The following is a 25307-nucleotide window of genomic DNA, read 5'->3' as shown; positions in this document are numbered from 1 at the left end:
AAGTTTGGGAAGGATACATCACTCAAGATACCATCATTATAGAAAAAGCTGTGAAAGCCATCAACCCAAAAACAATAAATTCCTGCTGGAGGAAACTGTGTCAAGATGTTGTGTATGACTTCACAGGATTTACAACAGAGCCAGCCAAAGGAATAATGAAAGAGATTGTGGAAATGGCAAAGTAAGTGGGAAACTGAGGCTTTCAAGATACGGATCTTGGAGAAATTCAAGAGCTAATAGATACAATCCCTGAGAAATGAACAGAAGATGACTTAGAGAGGAGAGCTTCTGAACCAATGCCAGACAATTAGAGAGAAGACATAGAAGCAGCAGTGCCAGAAAACAAACTGACATTGAACAATCTGGCAGAAGGGTTCTGATTACTCACGACTGCTTTGACTTTTTTTTTACAACATGGGCTATTCCACGACGCAAGCGCTAAAAAATAAAACAGAAGAATGACTGGTACTACTTAGTAACATTTTTTGAGAAATGAGAAAGCCAAGAAGTCAGATAGAAATGATGATGTATTCATGTGAAGTTACACCCAGTGTGCTTGTCTGTACTGCCTCCCCAACCACTTCCTCCACCTCTTCCACCTCTACCACTTGTAGGAAAGCAAGACCAACCCCCCTCCTCCTTCTCCTCCTCCTTAGCCTTCAACATGAAGACAAGAATAAAGACCTCTCTGATGATCTACCTCCACTTAATGAACAGTAAATAATCATCATGCCATACAGTTAATAAACTTACCCACTGTATACATGTGTGACTTCGCATGAAAATCTAATAATTGTACAGCAAGAACTGCATGAGATGTTTTTGTGCCATTATCATAACTGCCTAAGTATTCACATGCAGAACATCCTGTAAAAAACCTGTATGGTAGTGGATAGCCTATCTTCACACAGGCATAAAATGAGTAATATTAAATATCAAATCAATAATGTGTTAGTTTTCTCAGTTTTGTAACTTTGGTTTCAAAGAATTACATTACCTTAGAGTATGCCCCTCTCTCTAGTAACGAAAACTATCAGCTTATCATCACACATAAGTGGTTTTTTAAAAAATGTAACACTGTTTCCAACAATGTATTATGAATATGAATGTAATACTATACGCCATTAAAATGTTATAATGATTCATTCATTAATGCATAGGCTAGGCTACTGATGAGCAATCATATTATTGCTTCTTCATTATCAATGCATGAATCCTTATACCTGTAAATATATATGAATTTTCTTTTTCAAACTATCTTTTCATTTTTGGTATCTAGCATTAGGTTACTTGTATAACAACTACAGTGTTTTGTATTATTTAGGAAAATATTGATACAGATACAGACAGTTCATCTTGTACACAGATGATATAAACTTAGGTATTGACAAATACAGCACAGTACTGTATTTTCTGTTGTGATTTTCCTAATGTTTTTTCTCTAGCTTACTTTATTGTAAAAGTCTAGTACATAATAGATATAACATATAAGATATGCATTAATCAACTGTTTATGTTATCTGTAAGGACTCCCAATCAATAGCAGGCTATTAGTAGTTAAGTTTTCGATGAGTCAAAAAATTCATACACATTTGACTGCACAGTGGACTGGCACCCCTAATTCCTGCACTGTTTAAAGGTCAACTACACTTCTTTTTTTAAAAAGATCCAATTTATACTATATGCTTAGGACACTAAAGATAATTAACAAATATCATGAATAAAATAAATAATCTTTAATTTAGATTGAATTAATTCATTCTGAAAATGACATGTTTTGTCTCTACTCAAGTCAATCCAGATCACAAAGCAGTTAAGAACTATAAGTGAACTATGCTTAGCAGGAAAAATAAGAAAAATTTTCTTACACAGTATTTATGAGACTATGCTACTGAAATGGGAACTACTCAATTTCTAGAGACATGCTATGGACTTTAAAATATTAAAATAAGTCTCAGTGGCCTATAACAATAAAGTCTTACCTAGGTCCTATCATATTAGAGCAACTGAATGATTGACTGTAAAATCAGTTTTCTCTAGAACAAAGACAGAAGCACTTCTGTAAGAATAGCAAAGATACCAAGACACTTACACTAGAACTTCTCTTTGGAAAACAGTATATTTTTTAACACCAATTTCAATTCTTTTACATATAAATACTGAATGCCTAGGGATAACTTATTTAAAAACAAAAATTTAAAAACTATTTAAAAACTAGTAATTAAAAACTAGTAATTCTCTGGAAAATACAAGAAGATCAGCATCAAGTGAAGAGGTAACCTATTACATTTTCTTTTTGAAGCTTTTTTTTTTTAAGTTGGAAGCAAAGATGCATACAATATCAAGTCTTCCACAATATGTTATATATCTATAACTGCACTTAGAAGAATAACAACTAATCTTACTGAATTTTTTAAATGACAACTCTAAGCCAGAAGAAAATAAAAATAACAAAGCAGATTTACTTTTACATAAAAAAGCTGAATATGACACAAATCATAAACTGTAGTATTTCTCAAAATGCAGGTTATCAGTGGATTGAGAACCAACCGTTTTACCAAAAAAGAAAAAAAAAAAAAAAACACAGAACAAAACAAAATGTCAAAGCATATTTACCCTTGTATGCCAGAAGATGCACATATCTCACATTTCAACACCTCTGAAATGTTAACAAGTACAAAGTACTTCTGCACGAAGTTCAGAACAGTGGCCCTAAACTGCCCCAATTCTACTATCAGTAGAAATCAATGTATGACTGAATTAAATACAAATAAATCCAGAGAACACCTCTTTTACTTAACCCTTACAGGTAATCAGTTCGTAAAACTATTTAGTCCATTTTATAAATACTAACAATTAGATCTCTCGTCTCCATGCCCACCATCACAGATCACATCTTTGGCTGGACTGCTGCAAGAATCTCCCTCTGAAGTAAGGCAACCCAAGTCATCCTCAACCCCTACCACCAGTTAACAATCAAATATATTTACATCATTCTCCTGTTCATATAAATTTATAGGTTCCTTCCTGCATTTTAAATAAAACTCAAGGGCGCCTGGGTAGCTCAGTGGGTTAAGCCGCTGCCTTCGGCTCAGGTCATGATCGCAGGGTCCTGGGATCGAGTCCCGCATCGGGCTCTCTGCTCAGCAGGGAGCCTGCTTCCTCCTCTCTCTCTGCCTGCCTCTCAGCCTGCTTGTGATCTCTGTCTGTCAAATGAATAAATAAAAATCTTTAAATAAAACTCAAACTACTTAAATTTGCCAAAGTTCTTCACCAATTGACAGCCCACCTTCTATTTCCTCCAACTCCAGCCTCACCCATTCCAGCTCCCCTATAAACACTCTCCAGACATACATACCTAATCACTGCCTCCCAACAGATTAGGTCCTTTAATGACTCCAAATTATTTTCCTTCTCTACCTTCTTTAAAGGTCTCAGTTCGGAATTAACTTGCTCTAAATGTCTTCTTTGTGCTCTCCCAATATATCATTAAAAATTCCAGTAACAGCATTTTCTAACCTATATTAACCCCTTTGTGTATGACTTTCTTCTTCACCACATTAAGAACAGTAAAAGACAACCTTTTTTTTCTAGCACAGAGCTACAGAGTCAGGCAGGGTCTCAATAAATGCAGTCATTATTGCCACTACTAGCCAATAAATGTTCATGGTATAAAATTAAAATTCTGGAAACCTTATAATTAGATCTAAAAAGTATTTTTCCTGGGATGCCTGGGTGGCTCAGTTGATTAACATCTGCCCTCAGCTCAGGTCATGATTCCAGGGTCCTGGGATCAAGTCCTACATTGGACTCCCTGCTCAGCAGAGCATCTGCTTCTCCCTCTGTGTGCTGCTCTCCCTGCTTGTGTGCTCTCGCTCTCTCTGACAAATGAAATCTTTAAGAAAAAAAATACACACACACACACACACACACATTTCCTTTCAGAATTATGATTAAACAGGGTTGGTGGGGGGGTCTGTTTAATTTAAAATCCAAGAGATTTTTAAATTTAAAATCTCTGTTTAATTTAAAATCCAAGAGATTTTTAACTATGCCTTGAGCCAGTCTGCAATTAAGTACCTATTTAAAGATCAGTAAACACTTTCCAAAGCAGCTAAAAAATAATTATTATAAATAGTTTGGGGGGGATGGTAGCCAAAATTCCTAATAAATATGAGAAAACAATCTCCTATAGGAACAAAAAAAAAAACAGAAAAAGTTACAAAAAATTAAAAGGAACATAAAAAACATAAAAAAGCATTCACATTACTAGAAACCACACACACACACAGAAGAGAGAAAATCTCAGCCTACACTGGAGATTATCTAGCTAAAATGAAAGAAACAATACTCCAATATTTGTTCCTCATTGCCATCATCCAGTCCATTTTAGTACTGATTATTTCTAGGGTAAGTGAATCTAAATGTCTTGGTTTTTTATTCTTCTATTATAGAATTTCTAATATTCCTTAGTGGTAAAGAATGGACTGTGAAACCAGGCTGCCTGGACACAAGCTGTATCCAACCTCTTATTAGCAGTGAGCCCTGGAGTAAATCACTTATCTAAACTGTAGCTCATAAATAAAATCTTTTAAAAAAGGGAGGGGGCACACCTGGGTGACTCAGTGGGTTAAGCCTCTGCCTTCGGCTCAGGTCATGGTCTCAGGGTCCTGGGATCAAGCCTGGAATCTGGCTCTCTGCTCAGCAGGGAGCCTGCTTCACCCTCTCTCTGCCTGCCTCTCTGCCTACTTGTGATCTCTCTCCCTCTGTCAAATAAATAAATAAAATCTTTAAATAAATAAATAAACTGTAGCTCAATTTCTTCACACGTAAAAAGAGAGAACAAATTAGAGTACCTATCTTATAGCATTGTGATAATTAAATGAATATGAAGAGATTTATTTATTATTTAATTCAAATTCAATTAACATATAATGTATTATTGGGTTCAGAGAGGTAGAAGTCAGTAATTCATCAGTCTTACTTAATACCCAGTCTTCATTACATCACATGCCCTGCTTACATGTCACCCAGTTATCCATCCCCCCCACCTCCCACCCCTCCAGCAACGCTCAATTTGTTTCCTATGATTAAGGGTCTCTTATGTTTTGTCTCCCTCTCTGATTTTATCTTTTGTTTTTTTCCTCTCATACCCTAAGATCCTCTATTTTGCATCTTAGATTCCACATGTGTGAGATCATTTAATTATCTTTCTCTGATTGACTTATTTCACTTAGCATAATACCCTCTAATTCCAACCACATCACTGTAAATGGTAAGAGTTCATTTTTTGATGGCTGAATAGTGTTACACTGTATGTGTATGTGTGTGTATGTACATATATATGTATGTATATGTGTATGTATGTATATATATGCATACCATATATATGGTGTATATATGTGTGTGTGTATGTATGTATATATATATGTACATACATATATGATCTATATATACCACATCTTCTTTATTCATTTATCTGTCAATGGATATCTGCACTCTTTCCATCTCGCTATTGTGGACATTGCTACTATAAACACTGGGGTGCAGGTGCCCCTTCGAATGATTACATCTGTATCTTTGGGGTAAATACTCAGTAGGGCACTGGGTCATAGGATAGTTCTATTTTCAACTTTTTTTTTTTTTTAGATTTTATTTATTTATCAGAGAGAAAGAGAGAGAGAGAGAGAGAGAGCACAGGCAGACAGAATGGCAGGCAGAGGCAGAGGGAGAAGCAGGAGCCCGATGTGGGACTCGATTCCAGGATGCTGGGATCATGACCTGAGCCAAAGGCAGCTGCTTAACCAACTGAGCCACCCAGGCGTCCCTATTTTCAACTTTTTGAGGAACCTCCATACTGTTTTCCAGAGTGGCTGCACCAGCTTGCATTCCCACCAACAGTGTAGGAGGGTCCCCCTTTCTCCACATCCTCACTAACATCTGTCGTTTCCTGACTTGTTAATTTTAACCATTCTGACTAGTATGAGGTAATATTTCATTGTGGTTTTGATTTGTATTTCTCTGATGCTAAGTGATGTTGAGCAATTTTTCATGTGTCTGTTGGCCATTTGGATATCTTCCTTTTTTTTTTTAAGATTTTATTTACTTATTTTATAGAGAGAGATCGGTAGGCAGAGAGGCAGGCAGAGAGAGACGGAGAAGCAGGCTCCCTGCTTGCAGAGCAGAGAGCCTGACTCGGGACCTGATCCCAGGACCCTGAGATCATGACCTGAGCCGAAGGCAGAGAGAGGCTTAACCCACTGAGCCACCCAGTGCCCCCATTTGGATATCTTCTTTGCAGAAACATCTGGTTACGTCTTCTGCCCATTTCTTGATCAGATTATCTTTCCTTAGGTATTGAGTTTTATAAGTTCTTTATAGATTCTACAAACTAGCCCTTTATCTGAAATGACCTTTGTTAAGTATCCTCTCCCATTCTGCTGATTGTCTTTTGATTTTGTGGACTGTTTCCTTTCCTTTCCTGTGCAAAAGCTTTCTATCTTGATGAAGTCTCAATAGTTTCTTTTTGCCTTTGTTCCCCTTGCATTTAGAGACCTGTCTAGCAAGAAGTGGCTGTGGCCAAGGTCACAGACATTGCTGCTTGTGTTCTCCTCTAGGATTTTGATGGATTCCTGTCTCACATTTAGGTCTTTCATCCATTTTGAGTCTATTTTTGTATATGGTTTAAGAAAATGGTCCAGTTTCATTTTTCTGCATGTGGCTGCTCAATATACCCAGCACCATTTATTGAAGAGACTTGTCTTTTTTCCATTGGATATTCTTTCCTGATTTGTTGAAGATTAGTTGACCATAGAGTTGAGGGTCCATTTCTTGGCTCTCTATTCGGCTGCATTGATCTCTGCATCTGTTTTGGTGCCAGTACCATACTGTCTTGATGATTACAGCTTTGTGATAGAGCTTGAAGTCTGGAATTGTGATGCCAACTTTTCCTTCCATTTCTTTTTTTTTTTTTTTGGAACAGTTTCAGGAGAACAGATATTAATTCTTCTTTAAAAGTTTGGTAGAATTCTCCTGGGAAGCCGTCTGGCGCAGAGCACTTTTTGTAAGGAGATTTTTGATGACTGCTTCAATCTCCTTACTGGTTATGGGTCTTTTCAGGTTTTCTGTTTCTTCCTGGTTCAGTTTTGGTAGTTCCATATGTCTCTAGGAATGTATCCATTTCTTCCAGATTGCCTAATTTGTTGGCACATAGTTGCTCATAATATGTTCTTATAATTGTATTTCTTTGGCGTTGGTTATAATCTTCTCTCCTCCTTCATTTATGATTTTATCTATTTGGTATCTATATCTTTCCTTTTGGTTAGTCTGGCCCAATCTGTCGATCTTATTAATTCTTTCAAAGAACCAGCTCCTAGTTTCATTGATATCTTCTACTATTCTTTTGGTTTCTGTTTCATTGATTTCTGCTCTTTTTCTCTTCTCCTGCTGGGAAGAGGAGGCTGTATTTGTGGTTCTTTCTCCAGCTCCTTTAGGTGTAAGGTTAGGTTGTATATCTGAGACCTTTTGTATTTCTTTAGAAAGGCTTGTATTGCTATACACTTTCCTCTTAGGACCACCTTTGCTGCATTCCAAACGTTTTGAGCAGTTGTGTTTTCATTTTGTTTCCATGAATTTTTTAAATTCTTCTTTTATTTGCTGGTTGACCCATTCATTCTTTAGTATGATGCTCTTTAGTCTCCATATATTTGAGTTCTTTCCAAATTTCCTCTTCTGATTGAGTTCCAGGTTTCAAAGCACTGCAGTCTGAAAATATGCAGGGAATGATACAAATTTTTTTGTTGCCAGTTGAGACCTGATTTGTGACCCAATATATTATCTATTCTAGAGAATGTTCCATGTCCACTCAAGAAGAATGCATTTTCTGTTGCTTTAGGATGGAGTGTTCTGAATGTATCTGTAAAGTCCATGTGGTCCAGTGTGTCATTCAAAGCTGTTTCCTTGTTGATCCTCTGCTTGGATGATCTGTCCATTGCAGGGAGGGGGGTGCTAAAGTCCCCTACAATTATTGTATTATTATCTATGTGTTTCTTTATTTTTGTTATTAATTTGTTTATATAACTGGCTGCTCCCATATTAGGGGCATAAATATTTACAACTGTTAGATCTTCTTGTTGGGTAAACCCTTTAGTTATGATATAATGTCCTTCCTCATCTCTTATTACAGTCGTTGGTTTTAAAATCTAATTTGTGGGATGCCTGGGTGGCTCAGTGGGTTAAAGCCTCTGACTTCGGCCCAAGTCATGATCCCAGGGTCCTGGGATGGAGCCCCGCATGGAGCTCTCTGCTCAGCAGGGAGCCTGCTTCCCCCTCTCTCTCTTCCTCTCTGCCTACTTGTGATCTCTTTCTGCCAAATAAATAAATAAAATCTTAAAAAAAATAAAATCTAATTTGTATGATAGAAGGATTGCTACCCCAGCTTTTTTATGTCCACTAGCATAATGTATGGTCCCCCCCACCAATTTTAAATCTGGAAGTGTCTTTGGGTCGAAAATAAGTCTCTTGCAGACAGCTTATCAGTGGGCCTTGCTTTTTTTTGGGGGGGGGCTTGCTTTTTTAATCCAATTTGATACACTGTGTCTTTTGATTGGGGGCACTTAGCCCATTTACATTCAGAGTAAGTACTGAACGATATGAATTTAGTTCCATTGTATTACCTATAAAGTCATCATTTCTGTAAAATGTCTCTGTTCCTTTCTGGTCTATTTAACTTTTGGGCTCCCTCTTTGCTTAAAGGACCCTTTTTAATATTCCTTGTAGGGCTAGTTTGGTGTTCACAAGTCCTTTAAGTTTCTGTTTGTCCTGGAAGCTTTTTATCTTTCCTTCTATTTTGAATAACAGCCTTCTATTTTAGTAAAGTATTCTAGGCTGCAAATGTTTCTCATTTAGTACCTGAATATATCATGCCAGTCCTTTCTGGCCTGCCAGGTCTAATGTTTCTACCCTTGTAGGTTATGGACCTTTGTCCCAACAACAACCACAGAGAAATATACACTAAAGAAATCAGAAACACTGAAAAAAAAATTTAAAAAAAAAAATCAGGTAAGACCCAAAACTGAGGGAAAAAAATTTTTTTTAAGAAGAAAGAATGGGGGTGCCTGGGTGGCTCAGTGGGTTAAGCCGCTGCCTTCGGCTCAGGTCATGATCTCAGGGTCCTGGGATCAAGTCCCGCACTGGGCTCTCTGCTCAGCAGGGAGCCTGCTTCTCCCTTCCTCTCTCTCTGCCTGCCTCTCTGCCTACTTGTGATCTCTCTCTGTCAAATAAATAAATAAAATCTTTAAAAAAATTTTTTTAAATAAAGAAAGAAAGAAGAAAGAATGTAATCAGACAGGGGGCTAGAACAGACCAATATACTGGATCCTGTGTGTATTTGGTCTTTTTTTCAGAAAACTGGACCCCAAAACTTAAAGAAAGAAGAAGTTATATAAGTAAAAAATCAAATACAATGAAAGGACAGAATATAACTTTAAAAAGTGAAAATTAAAAGGGAAAAAGGGGGGGGAATATAAACAGACAAGTGAACAGAACAGAGCAACACACTATATCCTGAGTGTATTTTGGTTGGTTTGTTACAAAACACTATATTACAAAATTGTAATATATATATGTATATATGTATATGTGATATATATACATATATATACACAAAATACATTGAAATAATGTAACGGTAAAGATAAAAATTTTTTAAAAAGACTTTAACAGAACCAAAAAAAAAAAAAGAAGAAAAAGAGAGAGAGAGAGAGAGACAATATGATCAGGCAGGTGAAGAGAATAGAGCCATACACTAGATTCTGATGTATTTTGGTCTGAAACTGAAAATAAAAAAATATTTTTTAAAAAGTTGAGAAGAAATTGGTTGAAAAGGAAAGAGAAAAGAATTATGAATTTATTCATAAAGTTATGAATAAATTTAAAGTCATAAAATTATGAACTTAAGAATTATGGGGAAAAAAACTTGAATTCTGTATGCCATATGCCCCTAGTGTTGGAGTTCTGCATTTCTCAACGATTGGTAAAGTTGGTCTTGCCTGGATGTTCTTGCTGATCTTCTGGGGGAGGAGCCTGTTACCCTGATTCTCAGGTGTCTTTGACCTGAGCAGAATTGCACCGCCCTTGCCAAGGGGGCCAGGTTAAATAATCTGCTCTGGACTGGATTGCTTTATGTGGCTTTTGTTGCCTGAAGACTTTCCCTACTGCTTTAGAGGATGAGATTGAAATGGTGGTCTCTCTATCTCAAGCCTCGGAGCCAAGAGTTTGGGCCTGACTCCTTAGCGCACCCTCAGGGAAGAGCAGTCAATCACTCTGGTCTTCCCTGGTCTTGGTTGCCACTCCGTGCTCATCCAGTCTGTGACCAAGCATTTCCATCTCAGACAGGCAACCCCACTTTGAGTTTCTAAACCCAGCAGACTCTTGCGACTCTCACCTGCACCACTCCTCCCAGGGGTCTCCACCAGTTCTGCCAGTTCTGCCACTTGTTGGGCCCCTGCTCGGAAAGCAGTTGCCCCACCAGGCCACGGTTCAGTTTATGGCAACGCTGAGCTGAGAACCCACTCCTGGGCTCACGGATAGCAGCCAGCTTCCCCACTCCAATGCCTGGAAACTCTGACACACTCAGGTACCCCTCTGTCTTGTCTTCCTATAACCCCAGGGACACCGAGACCACACAGTCTCACCTAGGATTCTGCCCTGCTTCACCACCTGAGCTCCTTTCAGGCAGGGATGTCCCTCACCATAGCAGACTTCTAAAAGTTCTGATTTTGCGGGGCGCCTGGGTGGCTCAGTTGGTTAAGTGTCTGCCTTCGGCTCAGGTCATGATCCCAGGGTCCTGGGATTAAGCCCTGCATCAGGCTCCCTGCTCGGTGGGGAGCCTGCTATTCCCTCTCCCTCTGCCTGCTGCTCTGCCAACTTGTGCTCTCTTTCAATCTGTTTAAAAAAAAAAAGGATTCTTAAATAAATAAATAAAAATAAAAGTTCTGATTTTGCATTCTGCTGCTGTATCACTTTCCAATACCCAGCTTACAGAGACCCCTCCCCTCACAGTGTGTCTTCCCATGTATCAGCTCAGATTCACTTCTCCATCCCTCCTACCTTACAGAAAGCAGTCACTTTTCTATTTGAAGAGTTGCAGCTATTCTTTTCTTAGACTCTGTTTGAGTTCACAGGTGTTCGGAATGATTTGATAGCTATCTAGCTGAACTCCTGAGAGCAGACACAACTAAGGTCTTCTACTCCTCTGCCATCTTGGTGAAAAATCATGAAGAGATATACATTTAAAAGTGCCAGGCATAAAGGGGCTCCTGAGTGGCACAGCTAGTTAAATATCCCTAGCTTTTGGTTTCAGCTCAGGACCTGTGCATCATGGGCTCCATGCTCAGTGCAGACTCTGCTTGAGATTCTCTCTCCCTATCCCTTTGCCCCTCCCACTCACGCTCATTGTCTCTTTCAAATATAAATCTTTAATAAGTAAAAATTTTTAAAAGTGCCAGGTATAAAAACAAACACATAAATCAATGGAACAGAATAAAGGGCCCAGAAATAAACCCAAGCATATATGGTGTATTAATTTACTACAAAGTAGTCAAGAATATACAATGGGAAAAGGATAGTCTCTTCAATAAATGGTGTTGGGAAAACTGGGCAGTCACATGCAAAAGAATGAAACCGGACCCCTATCTTAATACCATACACAAAAATCAACTCAAAATGAGTTAAAAGCTTGCACATAAGGCCTGAAACCATAAAACTCCTAGAAGAAAACATACAGGGTAAGCTCCTTGACATCATTCTTGGCAATAATTTTTTTGGACTTGCCACCAAAAGCAAAGGCAACAAAAGCAAAAATAAACAAGCAGGACTGCATCAAACTAAAAAGCTTCTGTACAGCAAAGGAAACCATCAACAAAATGAAAAGGCAACATATGGAATATAAAAAAGTATTTCCAAATCACGTACCTAATACGTTTTTGTTTTTTAAAGTAGGCTCCACACCCACCAGAGCCCAACATGGGATTTGACCTTAAGACCTTGAAATGGAAACCTGAGCTGAGATAAAAGTTGGACACCTAACCAACTGAGCCACCCAGATGCCCCTGTAAAAAGGATTTAATATCCAAAATATATAAGAAACTCAAACAACTGAACAGCCATATATAAAATACACACACACACACACACATACACACGTAGGGGTGTGTGTGTGTGTGTGTGTATATATATACATATATAGATATGTATATAGATGTATATACATATATATCTCTCAGATTTTAAAATGGGCAGAGGACCTGAATAGGTATTTTTCCAAAAAAGATATACAAATAGCCAAAATCTAAACCACCATGAGATACCACCTCACACCAGTTGGAATGGCCATTATCAAAGAGCCACAAAATAACAAATACTGGCAAGGATGCGGGGAAAAGGAAATACTGGTAGGAATGTAAATAAAAACTGAATTTTAAATAATCAAAAACTATTAGTCTTTGCTTTCTAAACATAAAAAAATAGAGAAGTTCATTCATCAACTACTTTAAATAATTTTAGACACATTACCACTAAAGGTATAAGACTATATTCTTCAGATTTGATTCTGAATTTCCTTATTTACAATTCTGTCACAACATGGAATACCTTCATTGGTTTAGGTTGAGGTTAAGATTACTTCAATTAAGAACAATGATCAGATAGGGGCACCTGGGTGGCTCAGTGGGTTAAAGCCTCTGCCTTCGGCTCAGGTCATGATCCCAGGGTCCTGGGATCGAGCCCCATATCGGGCTCTCTGCTTGGCAGGGAGCCTGCTTCCTCCCCTCTCTCTCTCTGCCTGCCTCTCTGCCTACTTGTGATCTCTGTCTGTCAAATAAATAAATAAAATCTTTAAAAAAAAGAAAAAAAGAACAATGATCAGATAAATAAATGGTTTGCCTTTCACAGAAACAGTATGAATTCAAACCAATAAATATTTGCCAAGTACTCATTATATATGTTTAAAAAGGAAGAGTCTTATCTTCTGGTTACTTGAAATGCTACGTTCAGAAAAAGTACATTGGTAGCCATTTAGAAAGAGGGCCACATTTTTTTTTTCCCCAATTTATTTATTTTCAGAAAAACAGTATTCATTATTTTTTCACCACACCCAGTGCTCCATGCAAGCTGTGCCCTCTATAATACCCACCACCTGGTACCCCAAAAAGAGGGCCACATTTAATTTAATCTCTGATAACCCTCTGTTCTGTTTATAAACTAGTAAAAACGAGACTTTTTAATAAAACCACTGCAAATGTGGAGAAAGTATACCAAATGGTATTCCAGAGGTTCCCCTTTGTCCTTGAATATAACTATTTCAAAGTACCACTAGAAAATATATTCTACATATGGTAGCAAATTATGCCAAAACTTAGAAGGATCAACAGCATCTATGAGAAAATAAAAATCCCAATCAAAAGAAGTTTTCCTAAATAAAGAAGTAGTTAAGCCTAATAAATGCTACTTTTATTTATGTGACCATTAGCCTGTAAAGGAAGCTAACCTAATTATTTCTGTTAGCCTTTTGTTTACTCATGCCTAAGTGCCACACATATTTAAATGCCAAAACTAAAACAAAACATTAGTTCTAGGGGGTGCCTGCGTGGCTCAGTCGATTAAGCATCTGACTCGTGTTCTCAATTCAGATCTTGATATCAGGGTGATGAGTTCAAGTTCCAACACATTTCAAAATAAAGTTTTGAGAAAATTAACTATCTCCCCAAAATTAAAGAACTTAATTTCTAGTCAAGCTTTTCAGTACATTATTCCTCAAATGTGATGCAATGCTCAATACTACTGAGAAAGCTTCTCAAAAGCTTCTGCAATGTCATGGCAAGGCAATATATATTTCTTAGGGTCAATAAACACACACCTGCCTCTACAAGAGCAATACAACATCCTTGTAGAAAACTTTGAATTTTACATGATATATAGTCCAAATTTTTCATCCCATTCTCTTCCAGAGGATAACTAAAAACTATAGTTCATCTCTAACAGAATTTTAGTACTGCAAAGTAGCATCAGTAAAGCAATCAGATTTATTTACTAGACATCTATCATACAGAAAAAGCATGAAACAAAGCTCTTGATCTTAAACTCATTCTTTATAATTTATAATCTAATCAATGACTTGAATTAATTTAGTACTATGTAATGAAATCTTAAAACCACTTATGACACTTAATGACAGAAAATAAAAACAGAGGCAGAGTCACTATTTTGAGACAGATTCTCGGTCCAAAGAATAAAATAAAACTAATTACCGAAGTCTAGGTTCCCTGACTGAGAAAATGTATTCTGATGGGAAAAACACTTATACCATTTTAGATGCCCTGGGCAAAGTCAAGGGTCAGCCACTGTTCAGTGTAAGGCATTCCAGGAGACACTTCCCCTAGTTTTAACACTGAGCATCCCAGGCAAACCTAGCTGGTCACCCTAACTTGAGATGCAGTAAGGAGAAAGCAATTCAAACTTCTATTTAGGATGTATGTATTAATCTCTATGCAATAAAGAGTTGAGTAGATTCAAGAATCTCCAATTCCCACCAGCTTTAAAATTTTTAAGTCTCTCACTGAAACTGGCCGGTGATGTTGGTCCATTCTCTTCTGACTCATTTTACATGGCCCCTTAGAACCATAAGACTTTAGTGATCACTCCTTCCTTTAGCCTTCTTTCTTCTAGAACATCACACTCTGGTTTTACTCTGAACTCACTGGCTCTTCTGTTTCTTTGGATTGTTCCTCTTCCTCTACCTGACAGAAAACATTAAATGTCCCAGAGTTTGATCCTCTGCTGTCTTCTCTATACTTTCTGTGACCACCTACAAACACCATTTACACTCATATCTCTAAAAATTCATACCTCCACCTCTCCCATCTCCCCAGTGAGCTCCAGACTGAATATCAGACCTGAACTTCTAAAAAGCATTTCAAATTTCACATGGCCAAAACAGAACTCCATTCTACCTGCCTTCTTCACTCTTCCCTGCCTCAGGAAATGGCACTACCATCCACTATAATTACTGAAGCCAAAACTAAGACATTGTCTTTGATTTCTCCTTCCCTCCTTTTCTACCTCCAAACCATCAGTAAATCTTCTCAGCTTTCTCAAATATATTCCAAACCCATTCTTTTCTCTCCAAGTCCGATTTTACCACTATGATCAGAGCCATCATCTGTCACCTAATTACTACGATAACCTATTAACTGGCTTCCCTACTGCTCTTTTTTTCCACACCCCTCCACAATTTCTTCCCCTCACAAAACAGCCAGGAGTGATCTTAAACACCAAGAACAGAGAATGTCTACTTTGTTTCCCCGATACACAAAACAGCATCAGCCTCATAGTGGACACTCCCTGGTGAATGAATGAACAGTCAGTCGTCTCTCCTCCCCTTTCATACCTAGCTTCCCCCACACAGAATAGAATCCAAACTTCTTACTATGCCTTACATCACCAGGTCTCCTTCACCTCACATCCCTGCTCTCTATGCTCCAGATTCACTGGCTCTTGATATTCCTCAAACTCCTCATTTTTACCATAGAGATGTTTCTGTACCCTCCACCTGAACACTCCCGCCCTCATGCCTGGTTCCTTCTCATCGTTCTGGCCTCAGCTCAAAATCACCTCCTCAGAAAGGCCTTCCCTGACCAGCCTCTCCAAAGTAGATCTATCCAACTTCTGCCACCTCACCCAGTTTCCTTTACTTCACAGTACTTACCAGGTAAATTCTCTTGTTAGTTTACTTACAGACAGCTTCCTCCTCACTAGAATATAAACTCCCTTAGAGCTGGGGCCTTATCTTTCTTGTTCAGTGATGTATCCCTAGAGACTAGTACAATGCCTACTACATAATTTTTATTGAAAGAATGACTCACAAACATTTACCAATTTCTTATTATGTGCCAACTGCTATGCTAGGTAATAACAATGGATTTTTTTAATTAAACAAAAATAGGAAGTGGAAACAAAATATTAGTGTGAGGAGATATTTGATGTTCATTTTATGTTGACCATTCCTGCACTTAAAATGAAAGATCTTCTATGATAAATTCTACTTTTCAAAATATTATTTTGGCAGTATAAAATATGAAGACCCTTAAAGTATTAGTAATAATTAGTATCTCACTGCAGCTTTGGAAGTTATCTAGATGATGACAATATTCATTTTTAATGTACATTTTATATATTAGTTCCCACTAATTAAGCCATGATTCAATAAAATACTATCTAGGACTCTTCATGTCTTCAAAATACACATACAAACATTTCATCCAATCAGAAAAACCATGACTCTGTAAAACCTTTCTGCTCTCAACATACAGAAATATTCACAACATGACAATAGTGGTTGTCAACTCACCATTTATTGTCTGGCCTCAGATTAATTAACCAGCTTCATTCAAGCCAAGAAGTAATCAAATTCCAATTACTAATCAAGTTCATTTCACAAAAGTCATCACTAAAGTTGAGATTCACCCCTCTCCTCTCGAAGCCTATTATAACAGAACATGTCCAACTGAGTTTAGGTGAAAGAGTTACGTTTCATTGTTACCACAGTACTTTTAGATCCATCTAATTCAGAACCACAGCAGAAAACCTTAGTATCTGATGTAATCATACCAGTTACCACCACTATCATTATGACATCACTAAACACCTTATGGCAAAGCATCACCTAGGAAGAGGTAGATTTCAAGCTCAAGGCACTAAACAAATGACATTTCTTCAGATCTTATGTTTTCTATAATGTCATATTTTAGCACAATTTAAAACTATCAAATCCTACTCCAAAATGTTGTAAGGGTTGAATATACTAATATTTTTAAAGTATGATTTATAAAATTAATCAAATTCAGTATAACTAGATATAAGTACTCAAAATATTACACTAGATTTTTAAAACAGGAGGGAAATAGAGACACTTGGGTGGCCCAGTCAGTTAAGCATCCTAACACTTGATTTCAGCTCAGGTCATAGTCATGATCTCAGGGATGTGAGATCAAGACCCAGTGTTAGGCTCTGCACTGGGCATAAAGCCTTCTTAAGATTCCCTCTCTTCTCCTCCTTCTGCCCCTCCCTCTCTAAAAAACAAAACAAAACAAAAAACCTAAGGGAGATATACCCATCCTTCAACCAACTTTAAAACTATTATACAGTTTGAATAGTAGGGTATTCTCAAATATACTCAACCAAAAACATAAAAGACATACCACTTGTTCTATTTAACCAACTGAGCCACCCAGGGACCCCCCACTTGTTCTATTTAAAATTAACTTTCTAACCCTACTTGTCAATAGAAAAAGAGGTGGGGGCAGGGGGCTTTTGTTTTTTCTTTGTATCGAAATATAAGAACACATTAATCTTATTTACATTTATATACAATTACTGTATAAAGCTGAAAAACTCTAGGTACCAAAACAAAATTAAATCCTAAAGAAAAGGCCAAAAGTTCAGGATTTTCCAACTCACACTTGTTATTACTATTTGTTTTTACTGGCATTACTTAAAAAAAGTTCCCTTCAGCATTTTCAGCTGAGTCTATGTTACCCTTCTTTTTCTCCTTAGTCTAGTTAGATATCTGCATAAACAAATCATATTTAGGATACCCATAATTAACCCACATATTGAAATAAACTCATTTCAATACCAGCAATTATTTACTTACCCCTGGTCTTTGCATTGGCCCTCAGGACCAAAACGATTGCTGACAAATTCAATCAGAAGACAGCCCTTTGTTTTCAGGAAAGTCCTAAAATCACTCAACTTAGTCAAAAGATATACTGGAGATTATTTCAAAAATATAAATTTTCTTCAAAATCTCAAAAAGGAAAAGAAATCCCTGCATAAATCAACTCAGAGGTCATTATCTTGACCTTCACCATCTGCTCATTTGTAGAAGAAACTACACTTGGTTTTTCATCTATGGTAGAACTTCATAAAACTAACTAAAAAATAATTTTAAATACTTATTTGCTCATGGGGCACCTGGGTGACCCAGTTGGTTAAGAGTCTGCCTTCAGCTTGGATCATGGTCCTGGGATTGAGCTGCACTGGGCTCCCTGCTCAGTGTAGATACTGCTTTTCCCTCTCCTTCCCCTCATGCTCTCTCTCACTATCTCATCTCTCTCAAATAAATAAAATCTTTAAAAAATAAAAAACTTATTTGCTCAATAAAGAAGCATAACAAAAATTTTATCATTATTACTGTAAAAGTAATCCACTCTCAGCTTAAAAGCTGAAAAAAAATTTTTTTGGAAAGGCATGCCCTGACATACCAATGGTTTATCACTACCAAAAAAAAAAAAAAAAATTAGATAAAATATATGCTTTGTAAAGACATCCTGTCCAAATTACTTCATCTTGGGTACTGCTTATAAAGTATCCCCTTCCACTATGTTCTTTGCTACAGGAAGGTCTAAAGGCTGCAATACAACCTCAAAGTCCTTCCTTCAGTTACTTAACCTCTAAGCACTAGGATGTTTTCTTCCTCATGGAAAAATGGATACAATGCTTGGGTGATATTACACCTCCAAACATATTATTACAAATCTATTTAAAGAGGTTAGGTTACAAAGACATTACAGATGGCTTCTGACATGTACATATAAATTGAAAGCACTCCATCAAACCCCTAGGGATAACGAACTGTCTTCTCATTTACTGGAGTTACTTTGATTGCAGAATTTCCAAATACTCAGTAAGCATCAGAAACCTCTTAATTGCAGTCTCCCCTTTTTCCGACAAGTAGTATACATCTTTGAGAAAATAATTCCAACTCACGTTTTTCTTACTAAATGCATGCCTATTAAATTCTATTATTTATTAAAGTTTGCAAGACCAGATTTAAGAGAATGATTTTAAATCTAACCCTGATTAAAATTCATATATGTCTCCATCTAAAAATATAGTATGATGACTACAGTTAACAATACTGTACTGTATGTTTGAAATTTGCTAAGTGGGTAGATGTTAAGTGTTTTTACCACTCACAAAAAAAATGGTTAACGCTATGAGGTGATGGATATATTAACTAGCCTGACTGTGAAGATCATTTCATGATGCATTTATACAAGTTGTAAACCTTAAATATATATACAATTTCTACTTGTCAATTACATCCCCCAGTAACTGGTAAAATTATATGCCTAAAAAAAACACATCACAAATTTCTAGACTATCACAAAATTGTGTTATTTGAAATTTTAATAGCAACTGTGCCTGATATATTTCAAACAGCAGAAAATAGTATCAGAAAAAAAAATTCACACTTCCAAATACTGCTTCTCCTTTTTGCTTTGCAAACAGCTTTGAATGTACACAAAAATGTCATTTACAAGTGGAACTCAAACATTTTGTGGAACAAGGTTACCTAGAAATTCTGGAAACACCTAAAATTGTAGGGAAAATTTTGCGTCTGTACTTAAGGCAATTTTTTTCTGCATAAAAGGCCTACATAACTTTCAGCTTCCCGAAAAGGTTCAAGATCCAATTAAAGTGACTGGAGGAACCGTCAGTGTCAAATAACTTGTCACGGGCAATCCAAGCCTTACTTTTTTTTTATCCTGAATGGCGGGGCGGGGGGGCGGGGGCAGCGTTTATCCTAACGTGGTGGATCCTACACAACTTCTAAGCAGATGCAGGCATGAAATGGCTGTCCGATACAAACCGCTCCCTTCACACACCGAACGCGGCAATCTCCCAAATTTTCTTGAAGGGGCCAGCGAGAAGCAGACGCATTAACACCCCCACTGCTCAAAGATCGACTAGCTCAAGCAGGACGTGTCCTCCTCTTACGCCAGAGAGGGCTACGGGGAGGTGACCAGGTTTCACCGAGGGGCAGAAGTCCCCTCCGGGATCACTCACGGAAGAGACCGCATCACCAGCAACCTCCTCCCGCTCCAAAACGCCCCAAGTAGAAGCTGTGGCCGTGGGCGCCGCAGACCCCGGCCCTCCCAGGCGCGCCACGGGCTGCCGCCGCAGCACGGTCGCAGCGACCTTCTCGCTCAGGTCCCCCGCAAGCCCTGTTACCCGCGTTGACCACACAACCCACGAGGGAAAGGGAAGAGATCGGACAACAAAGCACAACCCGAGGAGGCCCAGGCGAGCTTTAAGTTGGGGCGCGGGGGCTGCGGCCCGAGGAGGAGCTGGTTGGAGGCGAGCCGCGCTATGCGGGGCGGACGGGGCCGGGGACGCGGCCCGTCAGATGTCAGCCGGCGGGGCCGGGGTGTCTGCAGCCGGGAGGAAACCCGGAGGGCGTGAGCGCGGCGGCGTCGGGGAGGCGGCCGGAGGGAAGCCAGGCCTGAGAAGGGAGGGGAGCGGCACCGGGGTCCCGAGGCGCCTCGGTCGGCCGCAACCCCCGCGCCAGCGGGGGACTGTCCCGTTACTTACCCGCCGGGAGACTGCGGGCTCCGCCGGGGCTGTCCCGGCCTCCGGCCTCCGGGGCCAGGAAGCGCCCCCACATAGCGGGCGGGAGGGCCGGGGGCGCACGACTCCCCTCGTCCGTCCTCCCCCGCCTTCGCCTCCTGCTTCTTCGGCGGCGGAAACTTGTGCAGAGCCTGGGGCCGCGGCGACAGGAGCGGGAGGGCGGGCAGGCGGTGTGGTTAACGGCTGCTCAGCGACGGGCGGGGAGCGCAGGGGCCAGATTCGCCGCGGCGCCGGGGACGGCGGCTGCCATGGCCGAGCCCGCTGGGCTGAGGCCCGGACCGGGGAAGCAGCGGCGCGGCGGTGACGGCGGCTGGGTTCCCGGCTGAGGCCGGGGTAGGCTCAGAACCTCCAGGCGAAGTTGCAGCTGCGTCTTCTCTCCGCCCCCTCCGCGGGCAGAGCCGGAGCTCGAGTCGGGGCCGGGGGGGGCGGGGCCTGACGGGGGCGTGGCCTCGGGCGCTTACATAACGCGTGCGCAGCGCGGGGCGGGAACTGCGGACCGGTCCTGCGGCGTACTCTTTGCTCAGCCGGCGACTGAGGAGGGGTTGCCTCCACGCACCAGCTGCATCCCTCCCTCCGCATCCTACCGCTCAGTCGGTTGAGCAGAGAAGATGAGAAGAACGGGCCCCCGGGCTGTATCTTTCGGAACCGCCCTCCCTTGGGTAATCCCTCATGGCCTTGGGGCACCTCTCTGAAAGAGACGTGGAAGACCTGGCCCTGCTGCATAACTGCTTGAGATAAAAGGCCAGCCCGGGAGGGATTGAGGGACTCCCAGTTTTATTTGGGATTGGGATTAAAATCAACATGCATTGCAGAAGCATCGTTGATTGATCACTTTGGGGGATAGAAAAGAAGTCGTGTTCTTGGGCGAGGGGGGAGAGGGGCGGGGGGGCGGGCGGGGCACGGGGAGCAGACAGCAAAATATCTCCTGTAGAAGAATGTGCGCAGGAAAAAGCGGAAAAGAAAAAGACCGGAAGGTTCAGGGAGGGGCCGTAAATTTTAATCTATCAGCGCAGTGATTCAGATAAGCAACTATGGAGGAAGGAGTCAAAATAGCACCAAACCATGCAATGGGAGTAACTTCCTTACACCCTACACCATCAAGTTCCTCCTACGTTTGGTCACTTCCCACTCTTCACCTGAACCCAGAGTACAAGATTATGTATCTTGAGGAAGGACAAAAGAGTGCAGCATCCTCTCCTTAAATCTTTTCACTGGCAATATCAGGATCCTTCCAACATTTAGATACAAAAGGGTTCATTTAATAAATATTGGTGGAGCATTGTAGAAGGAGGGTTTTACACCTGGTACATGAATAAGAGATAAACTAAAAAGCAAGCCTCTACCCTCAACAAGACTTTGAGTCCAGTGATGCTTTTTCCTGTTTTAGAAGTTTGCTAACAGAGGCCTTGCATTTCTATTTAAATGCTTTGGGGGTGCTTAAAGATTTTAGAGGTTAAAGTACATTAGTTGTGTAGTCTATTACTTACCACATCTATGTTGTAATTTATCTGATTGCAGTTTTACATCTAGTCTCCCACCCGTAGAGTTCCATTTATTTCTCCAAATCATGAGCAGTTGGCCCAAGGGTCAGCTCTTCCTGAGGACAGAAAGTGACAGAAACATGAAAGGATGTGATGGGTTCCTTTTCCTGATTTAAATGTGCATTAGTTCATTTGAGTAGTTATTCAAGTTTAGAAAACTTGAATAGTTGAGGTTCAGAAAGAAGCCTAAAAAATAATAATAAAAAGTTCCAGAAAGAATTATCAGAACCTATATAGCTATATCAAAGTATCCTTGTTTTCATGATTTATAGTTACCATAGTCTCATAACAGGTACGGTATTTATTAAACACCAAAATTTTTTATACAGTTCTAAGAAATGCATGAATTATTACAGATATATCTTGATTTTTTGTGAGTTTATATTTATTTGTTATTTCAAAACTCTCCCAACTTCCACTCAATTCTAAGCAGTGTTTTTGTTTCTGTTTTTAATCATTTGCTCAGGTTTTCTATGTATTTTTTGCCAGTGTGGAGGGCATGCTGCTACACACACAAAAGGACATGTGAAGCTGAGACTATGTAAAATATTTCAATACCAACTACAGGGTAAAAGGAAATAGTAAAAACATCTTTCTATTTTGGTAGTTGGCACCAAAGATAAAAATTTTTGTGTTCCTACTAATTAAACTTGGAAGGATACAGATCTAATGCAATTAAAATAGCAAATACAAAGCAAGAATAGTATGTATATGAAGTAAACTGTAACCACTTTTTTATTTATATAGATTCTGAGTATATAATGAACTCTGATTTCCCTCACACCCAGTATCCATAGTTCTCAAAATGATTAAAATTTATCATAACACAGATTTAAGAGCCTAAGAACTACCTAACCATGACCAAGCCTGATGTTGTAAATTGACATATTTTTATTTGGTTATTATAGTATGAAAAAACCATGAGGAGAATCTTATAAGCAGACATTTATTACTGAACTTAAATATTCTGGTAATTGTTCTTGTAAGCAGCAATAATAAAAGCAAGTAATGAAAATGACTGTGTATGTTTCTGTGCATGTGTGTAGATATGTGTGTGTTTAAATACAGTTGCTTAGGTGAAATTTAGATTCTTAATGTTTTGGAAGGAGACCTTTTAAAAGTGTAAACTAGGTCATGAAAGAGTAAAAAAGTACCAAAAACACCATATTTAATATCAAACCATATTAAATTCTTCATTTGAAATATTGCATTCAAAAAAATTTTTTAATGAAAAATAAACATTGCATTTATAAATATTAAATTCTTTGGATATGAATCTCTGATCTGATTAAGTTAAACTATCTTAAATATTTATATGTATATAAATATATATTTTCATATATATATAATATATCATATATTTTTCTTACATTAATTTATCGTATTAGACAACCAGAGAATTGAAGAGTGATACAACAGAGGATAAAAGTGATATTTTAAAATGAGAAGGAACTATCATGTGCATAATATGAGGAAAACTCAGAGTGGATAATGTTTACAAAAATATAAAAATGTCAAAACCAACAAAATGTAGAAAAATTAAAACATCCAGTAATAATTGAAATAGCTCCTAAAGAACAATTGCTATTGAGAGGGACAGATTTGTGGATGAAGTCTAAAAAATTTCAAGGGACAGATAATTCTGGCGTATCAAGGGTGTTACAAGGGCTTTGATATATAACGTTACTCTTCCAGATCATAAAAATGACAGATTACTGAATTTATTGTGGGTTGTTGTAATTTCAAATAATTATTTATAATAATGAAAAAAGGGAACTAAGAAACTGTTTTGACAATGGATTTAAAAAATTTTAATTGGATTCCTAGCAGATACATTCAACTATACAAAGGTGAATAGAAGACATATAGGTTATTCAACCTATCTGTGCCTCAATTTCCTCATCTGTGGTGTGGCCCAGGTCAAGAGGGTGAGGATATCTCATTTCAAGTCCATGATTCCTGGGAGATACAGAAAATTAATCCCATCTGTACCTTTGGCTCCAAAGTTGGGTTGTAATGGCCAATGAGAAAGTAGGTAAGACATGAGCCACTAAATTATGGAGCAGTCTTTTAAGTGGGAGGCAAAGCTGGGAGGGATGGAACTTAAAGGAAAGACAAAGTTAAGTCTTCCAAGGTACCAGCAGTGTTTACTGAAACTGCTTAGGATAGATGTATTTGTGAATGGAACTTATTGTGGTCACCATGTGGTCATACTGAACCTATAGAAAAGACTCAAGGTAATTTACAATGAAGGGGGACAGCAAACTTGACAATGTATAAAGAGACAAGTTCTCCCCTGCCTGTCTTCCTATTCAGACACCAGAAGGATACGTGTATGGAGAGAAGGGTGGAGTTCAAGAAAGCAGCTCACACCTTCACTACACACACACACACACACACACACAGCCTGCTGCCTAACCAGCACTACTGGAGAAGAGGACTGTTTTAATAACAGTTTGGTCAAAATATTATGGAATTGGATTGAGATGAACTCAGTGGAAAGGCGGCTTTTTAATAAAGTATAGTTGATAGCAGTCGTGAGACTTTAGAATATTTATTTTAAATGAACTGAGACTCCTCACTAAACCAATTAAATATTTTATGTAATCCTCAAAACATTCTGTCATCAAAATAAAAATAGGGGCGCCTGGGTGGCTCAGTGGTTAAGCGGCTGCCTTTGGCTCAGGTCATTAGCAGAGCGTCCTAAGATGGAGCATGGCATCCTCCATGGGCTCCATGCTGAGCAGGAAGCTTGTTTCTCCCTCTCCCACTCCCCTGCTTGTGTTCTCTCTCTTGCTGTGTCTCTCTGTGTCAAACAAATAAATAAAATCTTTTAAAAAAGAAATTAAAAAATAAAAATAATTTTTAAAAAAATGAACAAGGAAAAAAAAGACAACAGACACAACTATAGAGAGAACAAACTGGGAGTTTGTTCTGCCAGGGGGGAGGGGAATGGGGGGGATGGGTGAAGTAGGTGGAGGGGATTAAGAGTAAGTACACTTATGATGAGACTGAGTAATGTATAGAATTGCTGAATCATTATATTGTACACCTGAAATTAATATAACACTCTATGTTAATTATATTAGAATTAAAATTAAAAAATAAATAAAGCAATCTGTCATCACCAGGCAATCTTAGCTCTATTTTAAAGCTTGGGGAAAAAAGACCCAGAGAAGTAAGGTCATACAGGCAGTAAAGAGCTAGCGTCCAAACCTAATCCATATGATCCCAAAGCCCATGCTTTTCCCATCATGATCTTTAATATGTTGCAAAACAAATTATAAGATTTTTCTT

The 25307-nt window shown here is 38.8% G+C and overlaps 1 protein-coding gene across 2 annotated transcripts in view; it reads right to left on the bottom strand.

The window, feature by feature from the left end:
• CEP85L (centrosomal protein 85 like) overlaps positions 1-22038 on the bottom strand; it is a 189622-nt gene extending 167584 nt beyond the window's left edge. Inside the window, exon 1 of one of the 2 annotated variants that reach the window (XM_044249937.1) lies at positions 21957-22038. In XM_044249937.1, coding sequence (XP_044105872.1) covers positions 21957-22038 — 82 coding nt within the window. Of the gene's footprint in view, positions 1-20433; positions 20764-21956 lie in introns of those variants that run through there. The other variant, XM_044249926.1, reaches the window with a different exon arrangement.
• Positions 22039-25307: the final 3269 nt, after the last annotated feature.

Source organism: Neovison vison, chromosome 1, assembly GCF_020171115.1.
Source record: "Neovison vison isolate M4711 chromosome 1, ASM_NN_V1, whole genome shotgun sequence".
NCBI classification, from domain to species: domain Eukaryota; kingdom Metazoa; phylum Chordata; class Mammalia; order Carnivora; family Mustelidae; genus Neogale; species Neogale vison.
This window is presented reverse-complemented; position numbering and strand designations above follow the sequence as displayed.